This window comes from Chenopodium album, chromosome 20 (genome assembly GCF_948465745.1).
Source record: "Chenopodium album chromosome 20, dcCheAlbu1.1, whole genome shotgun sequence".
NCBI classification, from domain to species: Eukaryota; Viridiplantae; Streptophyta; class Magnoliopsida; order Caryophyllales; family Amaranthaceae; genus Chenopodium; species Chenopodium album.
The window spans coordinates 23,934,804-23,953,804 of record NC_137853.1 but is presented as its reverse complement, the minus strand read 5'-3'; the positions used below and the strand labels follow the sequence as shown (position 1 = coordinate 23,953,804).

Sequence of the window (19,001 nt, the reverse complement as noted above, 5' to 3'; positions counted from 1 at the left end):
GCTAGGTAACCTGCTACATCAGGTTAGATGACCTGTTGGGTGCAACGAAAATTAATACACCCCAAAGTTCGGTGCAATAGATAATAAACGAAAGTTGGGATTATTTTCGGCGGACGAGGCAAAGTTCAAATTAATGGGAGAAATTTTTCCTATTATTTATGAACCACATGTTTATTTATGGCATGATAGAGAGCATGTTTAATCAAATTAATTGTTTAATTATGTTTGGAATATTGAAAAGGAATTTTATTATCGTTCATATGATTTTTATTGATGCTTTAAGCATGAGGAAGGAGCTACATAAGTGTCTATGTACATAAGGAATAAATAGTATGTTGGTGCCTTTGTGCACTTAAGGTGTTTTTAACACCGAGAGATAGGATTTTTGGCGCTTTATGCGTTTAAGGTCTCTTTGACACTGAGGTAGAATTAAAAAGGGTTCAACATTAAATAATATGTGGTCACTAATTATTAAGAATTAAATTGGTATGTTTGATTGATTGAATTATTATTTTTGATTGATTTATTATGCTTTGAGAGTCATCACCAAGTCCAATAACATGTAAATAACGTAAAGTGAAAGAGATTACGCACCAAAACTCTTGGAACGTATATACCTTGAGTATGAACAATGGGGGGAGTTATGTGGTTTTATATTTAACCATAACTTTTAATGGAGTACAGGACGCTGTACATTCTTTTTTTTTTATTTATTATTATGCGCAGGAATTCTGCCACCTTTGAGTGGTTTTGTCGCTGGCACGGTTAGCTCCTGTGTCAGTTAACCTCAATTTATTTGGGGGAGGTATAGGAGGAAACCCGTTCGATGCGTAATCAACGCTAAATGAATTATTTAGCGTCTAGTTAAAGTGTCTTGTTAATTGTTGTGTGTGCTTGTAAACAGGTGCATTGAGGTAAGTGTGTGTTGATAGGTAAAAGCATGTTAGTGTGTTTATTACGCTTATGTACTCAGCTTTGCTGATTGTGTGTGTGTTTGGCCATGTCTTTATCTTGGCCCTATGATGACCCATTTTTAATGGAGAGTAGTGGGGACAAGTGGAGATAATCTTTTCAGGTGTTGAACCATATTCATGACGGGGCATGAGTGAAGAGTGAATCATGCTAGTTTCTATTAGTTGAGATGTGGTTTATTGCTTTCAAATATTATATTATGTTATGTTTATGAGACTAACGCAAAGGTTTTCGTAATTTAATTGGTTTTGATAAGGGCCTACAATGGTTCCAAGTTGTAGGTTGATTTTATTTGACTTCATTTGACTTTGGTTTTTACTTTACTTTCGTTTGGTTGACTTTTAAGTTGACTCGTTTTGAATGATTTTGATTTAAGTCTTCCGCTGTGTGTCTTTGATAATTGCCTTAGCCGTTCTCACGGTGGCGGTAATGTCTTAGATATTCCTAAATCGTATTTTAAAGAGTAAAATAGATATTTTTAAAGGAAAGGAATTTCTAGGGTATTACAACGGTACTTGTGATGAGACACGATACCTATTGTTGTGACGCGATACCTTCTTTTTCACGATGCCTATAGTATGGTTGTCGACGTTTTGAAACCGTATAAATTAATAACTTTAGGCAATTTTTAAGAAGTATTGAGTCAATTAAGTGATACGATTAATAAGACAACATTAAAGGTACTTCATTAAAATATTGAATCATATACGCAAAAAAGAAAAGAACACTTCAATAATATATCTCTTAATAATACAGAGTGTTTTGTACAAAGGATAAGGTCAAAATATTCCATAATAATATTTATTGAGTGGCCAATTAAAATTCATTGTCACTAGAGATGTCATCGATAGCCTTCTTCAACCTTGGGCTATCTAGATAGCCTTCAAACTCATCATCGCTAGGCTCGACCAACAACCAGTTGACTCGGTTGTTGAAGTCAATCTCATAGTCCTAGCACTGACAGAGTGACAGGCGCATTTGTACTCGAGGGTGTGGATTCCCCTGTTTAATCCTCGAGTTGCCTTGACTCGATAATAGTCATTAACATACGGGTATCACTTTCCTTCCCCCCATCCCTTTCTTAATGCCATTACTTTACCCCGTGAGAATCAAATGCCTCATAAGTCTTAATATACCCTAGGTGTGTAGATGCCAACTAGTTTAATTTGTTAAAGTCTTATCAGTGATACTTGAGATTTTAGTATCAAATCTCTGTCTCCATTATTGCTTATTGTGACTTTTGCTTAAAAAAACCTTATTATATTATTATAACAGTTACTAGTTTACTACAATATATACATTAAAAAAAGCGAAGCGAGTATTGAAATTTATATACAAGATTAATATGCCCAAAATAAGATAACACAATTTTTTTTTTATTTTTTTAAAGAGAGCTACAACGACATTAATATTGAAGGGATTCAATTCTAGATCTTAGGTACCACTACGACACTACTACCTCAAAAATTTAAAGTATAACCAACCAAGATATTTGACGATTTAGGCCTTGTTTAGTTCAATTATTTTAACTTATTTCAGAAAAATAAGTTTAGATCAGATCAGATAAGAAAAAAATAAGTTCAGATCAAATCATTGTTTTATGTACGATTTTTTTATCGCTAAATATCTTTAATTACGTAATCAACAAAACTATAAATATTACATATTAATAAAATACACATTTAACACCCCACTTGATTTTTTTTTTTAGATTATCGTACACATAAGGTCAAAATTTGGTCAAATCAACAATCAAATAAAATCAAATCATGCCAGAGACCAAATTGAATCAGATCAGTTAAGTAAAAATAAAGTGAATTAAACAAGTATAAACAAGATAATGCTACGAGTAATTACACTATACACTTCACTAGATGGACAACATGGATGATGATAATATAGCCAACTAATAACCAGCAATCACGCACACAAACACAAACATCCAACTTCCCACTTCTTTCCTCCCTTTCACCCATCCTTGCAACTAGTTAGCCGGTTTTAACACCCAAACATCAGCCCCATTATCACAAGTTAACTCATCCACGTCTACTCTCATTATCGTTGTTAAACAACCATAGATTATGACATTATTATTATTAAAAAATAAAAACCAATAATTAACAAAAATATTTAACATTTTAAGACCAATTCATCGTATAACGCGGCGAATAATTCTCCAATTTCTCTCTCCTCTCTCAAACCCGTCTTCCTTCTTTCTTCATCTCCGACCCCTTCGCTCAACTCCTTCCATTTTAGAGACAGAAAAACACAGAATTAACAGAATATCATATCATATCATTAGATTAATTAATTTAATTTAATTAAAATTAATAAGAGTTATAAAAAAAAAAAAAAAAAATAGTTTGTGGGTTGGGGTTATATGGGGAATGGAACATTGGTGGATGGGGTTCGTCGATGGTTTTCTCGTCGAGGAGGTGTTGTTGCTAATAATAGTTATAAATTAGATGAGTCAATTAATAATAATAATAGTAGTAATAGTAGTAGCAGTAGACAGGTGTCTGTGATTTCCGAATTCAGCGGCAATCAGATTAATAATCATTCTACATCAAAACAACAACAACAAGAACAAGAGCTTAATATTGAATTTGACTTTGATCTTTCTGGGTTGAAACCAATCAAAGTTCCTAAACGTGCTCCTACTTCTCGTTTTGCTCTTCCAATGGATCCTCACAAGAAGGTTTATTCATTTTCTTTTATTTATTTGTTTGTGATTATTGAGGTGATTGGTATTGTTTGTGAGTTGGGTTTGTGTTAGATTTGTGAATTATTTGCAAGTTTGGTTGAATTTGTGGTTTTTTAGTTAAGTTTGTTTGGTTTCATGATATGATTTTGTTCTGCCCATTTGATGAGAATGTGGGAATTTATGTTAATTTTTTGTTTTCATGGAAATTGTGATCTGCATTGCATTGGTTGTCTGTGTTGTATATGGTTCTTAATTTTCGTAATTTAAGGATATTTTGTGCTATGATCTTTTTCATTGAAATGCTCAAAGCACATCTAAATGTCGAATTGAAGTTTTCTTCTTAAAGGAAAAATGTTGGCATATTATAAGTTATCTTTTCTTCTCTGGGGGTTTGGGGTGAATTTTAATTTTTTAAAAATATTTTATTTATACTATATGAGAAGTTCATGGTAATCGAAGAGTTGTATGTAAGCAAAAGCAACAATACTCGCACATTTGTGATTGTGAAGAGGATCGTTTAGCCTTACCCCTATAATGATACTTTAAGATAAATAAGAAGTAAATAACTTCTAATTCAGGCATGGTGTTTAGTCCATTTTAATTTTAAAGTTGGTTGCTGATTAGAGGCCCTTTGGATATGTATTTTAATTTGTAATGAAGTAATCTTTATTGGCAAAAGCCCTAGAATTGACATTTATTGTTTTTTCTATATAGTACCTTTGCTATCTATTTTATATATGTAGTACTGTACTCTCTAACAAAGTGGTTCAACAGATTATTAAATTATGTTTAGTGTACATTTTCATTGTTTTTTGGAAGTAAGCAAAAAGCTTGGGGATTCTTTTTTAAATGCAATTTTAAGATGAGATGGCTTGATTGTTACATCAGTATAACAGATTGAGGATTCTATAAGTCAAAGATGTGACACTCAAGGAGAATGCTGCTTTTAAAAATTAACTAATGAAGAACTAATAATGAATTAGGCAACCTAATGCACAACAGGGGCAAGGCTTAGAGGGGGAAAAATCAAATTGGAATTGAGATCCTCCTGTTGTACTAACTGTACCCCAAACTGACACAGAAGAACAAGTAGATGATTCTAAGGTGCTTGACAGAAGCATTGTCCAAGAAACTTGGCAAAATTGACTTCATTTAGTATCTTCTAACACAGTAGCAGTGTAGCACATATTAGCGAATCATATGGCAGAGCTTGGACTTTTATATTACCTATTTATCCTTCTAAGGTCTAACCAAATTTGTTCTTTGTCAAGTACCAATAAAAAGTTGCAATTTTACTTTCACTGATGACGAGGACTTTGTATAGAGTATAGACACTTTTGAGCCATATTTGTTGTTCTTTGTTCACTAGATTAGTATTTTATTTCATTTTAATGACAATTTTTTGTATTCTAATTATTCTACCTTCACTTGCTATAAGATGTGCATGCTAATCTGTGCTGTAAGTTAAAGTGATGATTTTGAAAGTCATTACAGGGTTGCTATTGTGGACTATGCAATTGTGATGAACATATATGGTTTGGTAGGGAAATTTGCTCATGATATAGGCCACTTTTAATTCTCCATGCATTGATTTTGATGCCCCCTCTTTTTATCTTATCCCAATATACAACAAAAGTTTTAGGAGTCTTTCAGAATCATCCTCTTAAATAATTTTCGGCTGTTTAGGCCTTAGAGATAGGGATATGTATTTCTGAACCTTTCATACCTTGTCTTGGTGGACTGTAAATGTGGTGATGTTTTTGTTTTGTTTTGTTTTTTTTTATTGTTTTAATTTTTTGTTTTAATTCCTTAAAATGAGTAATACTTCACGCTTTGGGGGTTATTAAATAGAATAATATGCTTGGTAAGTTGGGAATGGGTCTGCAGTATGGACTACGAAGAAAATCTACAATATATCATTGCTGTTTTAGGTAGTGTTATGATATCTTTGAGATGTTCTAAAGGATGAAGTATTACATTTTTGGATGGACAAAAGTTTTCATAGATCTAGCATTCAATCTGGTGCTATTTTCTCCCCTTAATTTCATGTTTCTAAAATGTGCTTTCAATGTTGTTTAGAGTGCACTGGAAAATGATTTCTTCACAGAGTATGGAGAGGCAAGCCGTTACCAAGTTCAAGAAATCATTGGGAAAGGAAGTTATGGTATTGTTGGTTCAGCTGTTGATACTCATACAGGAGAAAAAGTAGCGATTAAGAAGATCAATGATGTCTTTGAGCATGTATCTGATGCCACCAGGATACTGAGGGAAATCAAGCTCCTACGGCTGCTTCGTCATCCAGATGTTGTAGAAATAAAGCACATTATGCTCCCCCCTTCTCGAAGAGAATTTAAAGATATCTATGTAGTTTTCGAGCTGATGGAATCTGATTTGCACCAAGTAATAAAAGCAAATGATGATTTGACTCCTGAACACTACCAATTTTTCTTGTATCAGCTTCTACGAGGATTGAAATATGTACATACAGGTTAAATTTGTAGATTTTTCTCATGAGACCAGGCCTTGGTTTTGTTGCCTTGACAACTGATTATCAGATTTTCTCTTCTTCTTATGCAGCAAATGTTTTCCATCGAGATTTGAAGCCTAAAAACATCCTTGCTAATGCGGACTGCAAGCTTAAAATATGTGACTTTGGCCTTGCTCGCGTTTCATTTAATGATGCCCCATCAGCTATCTTTTGGACGGTATCTGACTGAACAAACTTGTCCAAGTTTAATCCCAGACTAAATTTACTCCCAAATCTTTCGCAATTGCTCTCTTGCTAATACTGTTTATAATATATATATATTATGTGAAGGACTATGTTGCAACTAGGTGGTATCGTGCTCCAGAACTCTGTGGCTCTTTTTTCTCTAAGGCAAGTTTTCATTTTTGAAGCTTATAGCTGATGCTTCTTGTTATTTCTTCATCATTCAACTTAGGAGAGTCACTATGAAGTAGCTCATGTTTGTTTTGTTTTAACTTCTGCTCCTGATTGTACTAGATAGTCTAGATTGAATCTGTAATAACTGTTCAAATACGGCTCCTGAAGAAGAAGGTGGTACATAGTGAGTGAAACCAACTTTGGGGGGTGTCTTCCCAAAATTATCCTAATTCCTATATTCTGTTAAGCAGTTTAAAGGTCCACGTGGTACATAGTACATTATCAATGGATTCCCTATTATTCTGTTTTGGTTTTTCACCCATCCTAGTTAATCAAGGGTTGAGACTGTCAAAAATAGAATAGTGTTAGTTGGGACTATTTGTTAAATTTTCCTTTAGCTATTAGTTTCCCCTTAAAAACTTAAAATATAATGGCTATAGTTGGGACTATAAGTTAATTTATCATTTAGCTATTTAGTTTCCCTTTAAAATCTTTTTGCCTAAATTTAAACATATCCATATGTCTTCCTACATCCTGAAACAGCTTAATGCTAATTAATTTTATCCAGCACCTTTCAGCGAACAACAAACATTAACAACAGTTTAAGCTTAGTTATAAATAGCTAATATATTTGCTCATACAATTGACTGAGTTCTGACAGCTTTAAGTTGTTTCTGTAATAGAGTTGAATAGAATGAAATGTATAAGAAAAGAAGCTCCTGTAAGCTATAGCCACACCTCTTTTGAATTGTAAAAATGTTGCTTCTGTAAGGACTTTTATATGGAGGGTAATTGTATAGCCTGCTATCCCCTATGCAGAAGTACAACACAGTTATTGAGATGTTTGATTTTATTCATTGGACTCCAAAGTAGAAAAATTGCCGATAAATACTCTTTCAATTTTATCGAAATGGACATTGTATAGGCAACATCTTTTATGGTACTTAATAACTGTAAAGCTCTCACTGTTATTCTTAATTACTGTTTTGTTCATTGTGTCAATAATATTATATACATTTTACTGGCTTGTGTTGTATGCTTAATTTGCACTACTTGAATATAATGTTATCTGTCTTTTTATTCAACTGTGCAGTACACACCAGCAATCGATATCTGGAGCATAGGATGTATATTTGCAGAAATGCTCACTGGAAAACCATTGTTTCCTGGAAAAAATGTGGTGCATCAGTTGGACCTTATGACAGATCTTATGGGCACTCCACCCCCTGAAGCCATTTCAAGGGTTAGTTCTTGTACTAGTGAGTTATTTCCGTGTTTAAGTTCATCAAAGGTTAAAAAGTTGAATTGGATTTGCATCTGAACAAACTTACATGCATAATGTCTGTTCATCAAAATGTCATGCCTCTATGATGAAAGTTTCATTTGTCATCTTATTTTATTTTATTTATTCTTTTGAATTCATGTTCTTGTTCTGATGGCTTATTCTTTCTATTATTAGATACGAAATGAGAAGGCCAGAAGATATTTAAGTAGCATGAGGAAAAAGCCACCAATCCCATTCTCACAAAAGTTTCCTAATGTAGATCCATTGGCTCTTCGCCTTTTAGAGCGTCTTCTTGCATTTGATCCCAAAGACCGACCATCCGCTGCAGAAGTATGCAATCTGAACTTTGGGCCTTTGGCTGCTTTCTGATTGTAAGCATATCACCGTCAGGTCATTTGATTGAATGATTGGTTAATTGTGAGGATTTCTTGTTATTTTTGTTTTGCAGGCATTAACTGATCCATACTTTTATGGATTGTCAAGTGCAGATCGTGAACCTTGCACTACTCCAATTTCAAAACTGGAATTTGAATTTGAACGGAGGAAACTGGCAAAAGATGACGTTAGAGAGCTAATTTATAGAGAGGTATGGCTTGTAAATTTGGTAATTCTGAAATATAGAACTGGTAAATGGTTAGACTTGATAGTAACTGCCACAAAAAAAATTCCATGAAGTAAACAGATATTGGAGTACCATCCCCAGATGCTTCAAGAATATCTTCGTGGTGGCCAGGATCAGACTAGCTTCATGTACCCCAGGTAGGCTTGCATTCTTTTTTATTTTATATTTTTAAAATTTGGTATTGTTTCTTGTCTTCAGAAATCATAAGTTCTATCTATTTGTATATTTGTTCTAGATGTTTACTGTTGGTGGCATATGACTGCTTCAATTTCTATTCAAAAGTTATCTGCTTATTGATGTATCTTGTAGTCATCATAAGTTTCTTCACTATCTATCAATCATCAATAATGGTTGTGGCTTTTTGCTGAGACTATATATCTATTTTATACAGAATGAAATCTGAGCAAAATAGTCCATTGTTACTCAAAGTTTATTTAATCCACCAACATGCTTTTGTTGAAACTGTATATTGATAGAAACTTGTGTGCTATTGGGTGTAAATATGCCAGCTCAGTTGATTTCATAATAATCCTTTACTTTTTTGGGGAAAGACGGTCTGCTATTGTGGCCAATTTGATAGTTTTCATTAATTTGTAAGGACGTGGGATGGATTTTTTACTTCTCATTGTCATTGAATTCAAAATGATGTGATGGATCAGGCTGGAAATGAAGCCAATTTCAGATTCTTGAACTTTATTTATCTCTTCTAAACTAGAAGACAGTTGGAGAAACTAAGCCCCCCACCTACTCTCGTTTATATTACCTCCTCTCCTATCTTTCTCTCCAACAATGTTAAGAGAAACTTCTGAAATAATACGCTATTACAAGGACTATTAGTGTTGTTTATATGTATATGAAATGTGACTAAGCCATGTCTTTCTTCCTCTACCCCTCCTTCCCGTTCTGTTTGTATGGAAGAAAATAATGAATACCGAACTAATTCTGTTTGATTCGTTTATTCTTTGAGGAGCCTGTTAGTCTCACTAATTCCTAGGGATTTACCCAACCTCAGTTTTCTTTTTCTTCATTTCTTGATCATTGTTTCAGAAGCTCTCTTTATCTTTGTACAATCTTTGAATTCTAAGCAATCCAAGAAAATTACTTTTGAGTATGCATCTTGTGTTGAAGCTGGGAGGTTCTAATGTACTCAACTTTATGCCAAACTGCTTGAGCCTTGTAAATTAGTTTCTGAAAGAAGTGTTTTAAAGCTTTCTCTAGAAGTGTCGTTCAATGAACGCACATTGTAAGTAATATGCCTCATTCTTGTACTGGTGAACAAAGGTGATTGGAGTGTTGATGGTCGTGAACTCCAATAGAGTCTAATGAGAAGCACTCTTAGAGTAATATAGAACAGTCCAAAGGTCAAAAGAGAGGAATGGGTAGAAGGGGGACTCACACCATAAAAGAGCAGATATTACATCCTAGGGAAGTCAACTGACCAACCAAACTCTCTTTTCAGCTTGTTAGTCTCCTACACTCCTATGCTAGGAAAGAAGCTCTCTTGTATTTATGAGCGTGAGCGAGTAGAAAGGCTGACCACTGCATATGCTAAAATGGATGCTGGAAGTGAGTTTGTATTACACCATATATTGGCTAGCAAATGAATCAATATTATATTTGTTGCTGTAAGTGTGTGAATTCTGTGAGCCAGTTCTAGCATTTGATTGTGTCCATAATATCTACACATTGTAAGCAACTAGGGATATGCTGCATCCTCCTTTTTGTTGCTGTTACTTATGACGATAAAACATGTTTCCTTTATGTTGCATCCTGCATCCTTCTTTTTGTCACTGTTACTTATGACGATTGTATACATATACCAGCACAATGTCTCAACAGCCTACTTGGATAGACTATGTTACATGGGCTCGGGAACAGGTGTCGGACATGGACAAATGTCCAAGTGTCCGATCCGGCAAATTCCAAAATTTAAGGACACGGAGACTCTGTCCGATATTTGGACACGGGTACGGCCGTACGGGGACACGTCAATACGTCACTTAAATTTATATAAATAAATTATATATTACAAAAACTTTAATTTTTTCATTATGTCTACCCCTATTTTTTTAATTTAATTCTTTCCTCGGTAAATTCTCCTAACAAATGGCAATCTTCTTATCTCCATCTTCTCTATATTAATGGTGGTTTTTGAACAAGATATGTTTTTCCTTTCATGTTTCTTCTCTTTTTTCCTCTCCTCTCTTAAAGGAAGTGTCCAAGTGCACAGTGAAGGATCAGACATGTGTCATGTGTCCATGTCCATAAAGTGTCGTGTCGACACAGACACTTCGCGATATTAGCCATGTCCGATTAGCATAGTGGATAGACATAATTGCCTTACCCCTTTTAAGTATTATATCACCCAATCATCTCTAAGTGCTCCTCCATTATTTGTATGAATACTATGTATTGTGTGCTGATAAATCTTGTGTTTCCCATCTTATTTTAACTTAACTTGAAATCCTTTGACCCTGATACATTCCTTGGATCATGTTTATGAGATTATTCATTAATAATGAAAAGGATTAGGAACTAAAAGTTAATATTTGGTGTAATTTAGTTTGACAAACTTGGCTTTCTTTCCAACCCGGCATTCTCATGGCAGTCTTAATTCCATAAGCATTATTCTTTACTATAATATGATAACATAAGATGTGAAGCAACCCACGCACAGCTCCTTACTTTTATGGCACAAGCCAATGCTCACTCGATTGTAATCAGGACATGGATTTTACCAACTGGATGATACAATGAATTGATTGGGTCTCTTCATTTGAACTACACCTATAAGAACTAATAATCTTTGTGAAAGCAAATAAACTTCATTCCTTTGGAATCACGTTGGCTCTATATAACTTTCTGCCTAATGCAGTCCAGTATTTTATAGACCGAGGATACAAGAAAGAAAAAGTCATAAAGGAGAGCTTGAGAAAGACTTATCTGTTATTAACATCGAAGGAAACCAAGTGACTTTTAAGTTTAACTGTACTTTGATTGAAATTCTAAAAACTCTAAATGAATTGTCACTTTTTAGTAAAGCTTCTAATGTAGTTTCTGCTGCTGCTGGCATGAAGGCTGCCTAAGGAGGCTTTTTTCTGTCACCAATCTAAATCACCTAAAATTTCATTAAGAGAGTGAGCTTCCTTCAACCAAATAACAAATGGTTTTTTTTTGTAAATTGGTCGTTATGAATTGGATAACATATTCCTTGAGCCCATAAGTAACTTAAAGTTCTTGTGATACGGCTTTGTTCGTCGGTAGCGTTTTAGGTAGCTGTTGGTACACTAATTGGAAAAATTAGGAGCAAGGTAGCTTTTCTCAAACATTAATTATATTTGCATTTCTAAGGTAACACTTCTAGAATATTAAATATATTAGCGTTTCAAAGGTAGTAGGTAGCGTTTGTTTAATAATAGTTAGATCTTACAAAAGTTTTCAAAAAAAAAAAAAAAAAAGTTAGATTTTACAAAAAAAAAAAAAAAAAAAAAGAAGATATTTTTATTGTAGGTAGTAGGTTACTCTACTGCTAGTTTTGTTGAACTAAACAGGATTCTTTGTCCTAGGCTCCTTCCATTAATTTCTTTCACTACACCTTGGCATCTAGAATTCTTGTGATTGTAGTTGTAAAGGATTTTAGTTACTTCTAGATAAGGTTATTGCATGGTTATGTGCTAGAGTAATTGTCTATGTATCATGTTGGCATTATGTCTCGGACTTTTTGTTCGATTATCTCACCTGGTTTCTAGTGTGAATGTGTGATTAATAATGTGCTATAATTTCTACTTTATGGGAAGAATACCTATCTTCTTCTTCTTCTTTTTATTTTATTTTTATTTTTTTATACAGTATTTATTTTTAATATTTTATATTTAATTTTTATTCTTACTCCGGTGAAATAAAAACTGCATAAAATATTCTGCTAAACCATGGACTGGTGTCCTGGTCAGTGTGTATTATATAGGCTTCCATTCAATATGTGAATTTAATTTTTTTTTATTTCTGGTTGTCATGGCTTGGAGACACTAAGAACATAATAGTTCTCCAGTTTTCTCCTAGTTCCAATATTTATGTCAATAGAACTTGTTTGGTTGATGATTCTGAGGTATTTTACTTCAAATGACATTGATGCTTATCGTAATTTCTTTGCTCCTTTCCTTTTGACTTCATACTTTGAATTTGTTATGGAAAAAAAAGTACGAAAAAGGGTATTGGATGCATATATGATTACTGAACTTCTGTAATTGAATTTCTCACACGTACTGTTGCTACAAAATTACTGAACTCCTGTGATTGCTTTTCTCTTGCGCAGTGGAGTTGATCGATTTAAGAGACAGTTCGCTCATCTCGAGGAACATTTAGGTAAAGGTGAAAAAAGCACACCACTCTCGAGGCAGCATGCTTCCTTGCCTAGGTAAATCTGTTTGTATCTCTGCTACTGATTTTATATAGTGGCTCTCAGGACTTGATTGCCCAGTGATTTTTGCTTGGCGGTTAGCTTTGCAAAAGAAACGAATAATGTGAGCGCCACCGTGAGTGATAAAACATTGGCTTTGTCGCCTTTATGGCTCCATCCATCTCTTTTCTCATCTCTTTACAAAAGAAAAGAAAAAAGAAAACGAAAATTGAAATATAAAGATCTATACTATTCCAAAAACCTAAGGCTATTGGCACCACATTATTATATCCATAGTGTTGACATGTCATATGATGTAACATCACATTTTGCAAGTATTCCACACACACACACACACACACACACACAAAAGATCCATATCATGATTCAACAATTAGGTTGTAATTGATAGTGTTGTACACCCTCCGTTCCTTTTTATTCTCTACATTTTGACTTTCACAAAGTTGGCTGGCCACAGTGTGACCAACCACTATAGGGGTTACTTTGCTAGTGTAATGGGGTTACTTGGTTAGTGTTAAAGGAGTTACTTCGTCATTGTTAGTTATTCAGTCAGTGTTATAAGGGTTACTCGATTAGTATTACAGGGATTACTTAATCAATGTTATAGGGGTTACTTTAAGTGGCCACACGGTGTGGCCAGTCGCACACAAGACGGGCTGTTTGACTTTTGATGTTCAACTTTTTGAAACTTTGATTATATATTAACTATTACATCAAAACTATATCATATGGGATCTTGCTAGATTCGGCTTGAAACTTATTTTTCAAATATCAATTTTTAAAATTACACATATCATATGGGATGTTCAACTTATTTAAAAGTACACATCAAAACTTATTTTCCAAATATCAAGTTTTGAACCTTTGATTAACTATTACTCATCAAAACTTATTTTGACTATTGATGTTCAACTTTTTGAAACTTTGATTGTAAATATTAACAATTACATCAAAACTATATCATATGGGATCTTGTTAGATTCGGCTTGAAACTTATTTTCCAAATATCAATTTTTAAAATTACACATATCGTATTGAATATATACTAGGTCTAAGATGTGCATTGGAGACTATGAAATTCGAAATTCAAGAATAAAAAGAAATGGAGGGAATACTTAATATGAAATAAAAGTATAATAATATAACTTTCCTTACATTGAATTCAATTTCATAGATTTTATTAAATTCAATGCTAAACTATTTAAGTTCCAAATAGAAATTCACCTGACTTAGCATTGCCCTGTTCAAGAATTTATGAAAATTGTATGCTATTCGCAGTTATAAACTTATAATTTGAATTTCCTATCTGCCCTCTGCTAATAATCTGATATTGTCTATATATGTTTCCATCTTACTTTCTAGGGAGCGAGTTCCTGCACCTAAAACTGATGCAAATGAAAACAATGACATGGAAAATCGAGCAGTTGCTCGTACTGCTCTTGAAAGCCCTCCCAAGTCAAACGCCGATGGATCAGAAAATGAAGTGCCTCAAAATGGTCAAAATAAAGGCAATTATAGCGCTCGGAGCTTGTTGAAGAGTGCCAGTATCAGTGGTTCTAAATGTATTGGGGTGCAATCCAGAAAAGACCCTGAGGTATAATATCTCTTCCTCAATTCTGCGGATTGTCCTGCTTGTTTTTCCAGATGCATTGACATGCAACAAGCCAAAAATAATGAAACGAATATAAAATAATGTTGATGCAACTATAAATCCATAGTGGTGTTATGTAAATAATGTAATGTGTTTGTTACAAAGCCGCTAGTTAAGATTTTTTTTTCCTGGAATATAAAATAATGAAACGAATATAAAATAATGTTGATGCAACTCTAAATCCATGGTGGTATTATGTAATGTGTTTGTTACAAAGCCGCTAGTTAAGATTTTTTTTTTTTTCCTGACCCTACCATGTATTCACAACTCCTCCAATTTCAGGAAGAACCAATTGCAGAGAACGAGGAGGCAGTTGATGAGCTTACAAAAAAGGCTACCGCCCTCGCAACCTGATTATCTGAGATAGTTGTGGATACTGGGTTAGATGTCTTATTTGCATTCCTTGCAATATCAAATGAAACACATCTGGAACAACATCCACAGATATTTACGGAAAATTTTGGGCCTTTTCGTGTTCCCGATAGACATCAAGGATTAGATTTCCTGTTGTCACTCTTTCGCCAATTGTTGTATTAAAATTCATCGTATGCAACGAAATAGAGGGAAGGGTGGGGGATATGGTTTGCCCTCCATTTAAGTTTGAGACTGTGATTTTGCAGTTCAATTTTTTAATACCCTTTTTGAGCTTAAGAAAGCATGTATACCTTTTCTTGGCCTTTAAGACGTCGTAATTTATGAAGAAAAAGTTTTCCATGCTCTCACTGCTTACATATTTGTTATTGCCATTATTAACTATTATTGATAAAAAGGATATAAGCAGCTCTCTGATGATTGTAGTTTGTAATCTGAGTTTTTAGTACCTAGTTGGGTGCTGTTGTTGACGGTGTTTGAGTGAGGGAGAAGATGGAGTCGGGGTCAGAATCGAGGATGGGATAGGGAGGTGGAGTCGCTAGTGGTTTCCGGTTGGGGGGAGGTGGTCTGGTGTTGGAGGGGGCTGGTTGGGGATTTTTTGTTTTAAGATTTTTTTTATTTTAAGCTGTTTTTTTAAAAAGTCATAAAAATAATTAACCAATAACACTGTGACACATGTCATACTGATCATGTTCCATTATTGGTAGATTTGTGTCAAAGGTCGTATTATTTTATGATAAATCAAAGGTGGTCCTATTTTTAGAAAATGACTGAAAGGTGGTATTATTCTTGGTAAATTCTCCTTTTTATTTTGTAATGTATTTACTTTTATCTTTTGAGGGGAGACATTACTTTCACTTAAAAGATTGTATATGTGAATTGTGAAAGATAGGTCAAAAGTTGTGTAAAAAGAGTTAGATTTTTAATATAAAATTACTTTCAGGTAAATTTGGTATTGCTTTCCATAATTTTAAATGAAAATTGTTTTCATCTGGAAGAATTATGGTTTAGATTAGATGAATTGTCTTTGTAGTTGAATCATAAGTGATGCCATAAGCACTGTACAACCAACGCTAATCTTTCTGACAACGTCAAAATTTGTTTACGGTAGTAAATGTGTCAATAAATGCTTAGGGTTTATCAAAACTATATTGATAAACCTAAGAGTATCTCAAATAGCAAGCAAGCTAATTGTAAAATTAGTATTTCATGCTACTTGAGGGTTCAAGTTAACTCTCTTTGTAACTAAATCGAACCTTATTAGGGGCAGCCTGAGGGTAATAGCCCATAATATTTTCTTGGTTAATTGTTATGGGCTTTTATGTGTACTTGGAATGAGGGTAATTGTTCAGGCTTGTAATATATTCCCCTAAAACAGGGGTAAAACATTACACTGCTCCAGTGTAATATTTTACAGGCAGCCCAAAAATAACATCTTGCTACGAGCATTTAAGTGCACCATCGATAGGGTCTAATTTGCACCAAAAGACTTTAGCCTGTCAAAGGCTTTAGCTGTTGGCCGGGCGGGTTCTGGGAGTAACGATATTCCTAGAGATTCGCCATCTGATTCTAGTGATTCGGAAATTCCTTCAGATTCAGAATTAGAGATGATTGCACCTAAGAAGCTCAGCGATTATTCGCAACCATCCTTGACGGATTTTCCACATCTCTCCCCCAGACCAAATCTCGAGGGTGTCCAGTTCGAGTAGGGATGTCAATGGGGCGGGGCGGGGCGGATGTTGGCCTTCCCATCCCCATCCCCACCTAATATTTTCATCCCCATCCCCATCCCCATCCCCGCGGCGGGTCCAACTCCAAAACCATTCCCGCCCCACAGGGTACAACTCCAAAACCATCCCCGCCCCACCCCCCACTTTGATATCCATCCCCACCTAATCCCCACCAAAGACCCGTCTAATCCCCACCCAAGATCCACCTAATCTCCGTATCTCAAATACACAATCCTACATAATTAATACGAATTATAAAATAAACGTTCTACGCACATTTTTGTGTTATAATATAAGTGTCGTACAAAGTATTATAATTAATATTGTATTTTACGTAATTATTTTATAAATACTACAAAAGTATGTAATTTTTCTTTAAAAGATATATAGATGTGGGTATGAGGTGGGGATGGGGCGGGTACGAAGTGGGGCGGGTGGGGCGGGGCGGGGATGGGGCGGGTATAACTTAAAATCCACCCCCGCCCATCACCCATGGAGGGTATGGAATTTATCCCCATCCCCGCCCCACCACCCGCCAAACCGAGACCCATCCTCGCCCCACTAGGGCGGGTCTCCTACTTGACCTGCCTCACTGACATCCCTAAGTTCGAGATCAAGCCCCAGTTCATAACGATGATAGAAAGAAAGCAATTCAGTGGAGCCAAGGGTGAAGATCCTAATCTTCACATTGCAGATTTCTGTCAATACTGCAACACTATTAGGCAGAATGGGGTAACGCAAGACCAGATCAGGGAGATTCTCTTTCCTTTTTCTTTATGTGGAAAAGCTAAATTGTGGTTTAATGGTTTGAATAGAACTGCACTTAGTATTACTGACTGGGAGACTCTTGCTTTAAATTTTTATAATAAATATTACCCTGCAGAGAAAACAACTTTACTAAGAAGCGCCATTCAGAACTTTTCCCAGGAGCCAGATGAAGCATTATATGAGGTTTGGAAGAGGTTCAAGGATCTGTAGAGGGAGTGTCCCCACTATAACTTGGCAAAGTGGCAGCTAATTCAAGCCTTTTACAATGGATTAGGGAATGCATCTAGAACGATTCTAGACTCCGCAGCTAGTGGTAGATTTATGAATCTTAATGTTGATGATGCAGGTCAGGTTATTGAAGATATGGCGATACATAATTCCCAATATGGGAATTCTAGAGGCTATGCAAATAAGGGCAAACACCACGTTGAGTCAATATAACTTTTGCAGGCTCAGCTTACTTCTATTTGCCAAAAATTAGATAACCTTAGTACTAATATCCCTAATTCTGTTGCTAATGTTTCTGCTGTTGCTAATAACTCTAATGATGCTTTTTGTGAAAATTGTGGAAGTGTAGGACACTATGAGCAAGATTGCAGAAGTTTGATGGAGCAAGTTAATGCTTTTCAAACCTATAAGCAAAATAACCCATACTCCAACACCTACAATCCTGGCTACCGAAATCATCCATATCTATCCTATCGTAGCACCAATGTTCAAAATCCTCCACCTCCACAACAACCACAACAAGCACACCCTCCATAGCAGAAATATTACCACCCTCACTCTAACCAGAAAGCCCCAGCTCAAACACCTACTACATCTTCTGACCCTGCCTTGTCAGAAATTAGAGCGATGATAACAAGTATGCAAAAGCATATGAAGAGTAGAGACCAACAAATTAACTCAATTATAGCCCATAATAAAGTCATGGACACACAAATTGCTCAATTGTCCTCTACCCTACAAACTCGCCAGCAGGGAGCTCTACCAGCGCAGGGAATTCAACCTACGGATCATGCAAATGCAATCACCCTAAGGAGCGGTTCACACTACAATGGGCCCCCAATGCCCAAGGAGGATGAACCTGATTTAATTAATATTGCTAATCCTGATTCCGTTACACCTAATGTTCCTGCAGGGCTCCAAGGTAATACTAACATTTCTGATAATTCATTGCAGGGTACAACCTCAGGGAAGGATGCACCCCAGGAGAAGAGTAGGGAAGCACCACCAGTTATCAAACTACCATTCCCAAATCGTCAACTAAAAACTAAGTTGGATAAGCAGTTTGGTAAGTTTTTGGAGGTTGTGAAAAATTTGCAGGTAACAGTTCCTTTCACAGAACTTATTACATAGGTTCCTGCATTTTATGAAAGATATTTTGACTAGGAAAAGGACTTTTAATGAATTAGAAACTGTAGCTTTTACTGAGGAATGTATTGCATTGTTACAGAATAAATCTCCTCCTAAATTAAAGGATCCCGGTAGTTTTTCTATCCCTTATCATGTTGGTAATGTTTTCATAGATAAAGCATTGTGTGATTTGGGTGCTTCTGTTAGCGTCATGCCATCGTCTATTTGTTCTAAATTAAA

General features: G+C 35.1%; 1 protein-coding gene across 1 annotated transcript; it reads left to right on the top strand.

Annotated features, from left to right (window-relative positions):
* The first annotated feature begins 3,121 nt into the window (after window positions 1-3,121).
* LOC145598491 (mitogen-activated protein kinase 9-like) lies at window positions 3,122-15,249 on the top strand. Its single transcript, XM_081654851.1, has 11 exons — window positions 3,122-3,670; window positions 5,756-6,164; window positions 6,254-6,381; window positions 6,495-6,554; window positions 7,654-7,803; window positions 8,020-8,175; window positions 8,294-8,431; window positions 8,528-8,604; window positions 12,780-12,881; window positions 14,247-14,478; window positions 14,818-15,249. Exons 1-11 carry the CDS (start codon window positions 3,353-3,355, stop codon window positions 14,887-14,889), a joined length of 1,842 nt encoding a protein of 613 aa, XP_081510977.1. The 5' UTR covers window positions 3,122-3,352; the 3' UTR covers window positions 14,890-15,249.
* The last annotated feature ends 3,752 nt before the right edge of the window (window positions 15,250-19,001 follow it).

Excerpts from the sequence above, each read along its gene's own strand:
- LOC145598491 (XM_081654851.1), top strand. The coding sequence starts at position 3,353 with ATGGGGAATGGAACATTGGTGGATGGGGTTCGTCGATGGTTTTCTCGT. Across the intron at positions 6,165-6,253 it reads ATTGAAATATGTACATACAG|CAAATGTTTTCCATCGAGAT; the intron begins GTTAAATTTGTA and ends CTTCTTATGCAG. Across the intron at positions 8,605-12,779 it reads ACTAGCTTCATGTACCCCAG|TGGAGTTGATCGATTTAAGA; the intron begins GTAGGCTTGCAT and ends TCTCTTGCGCAG.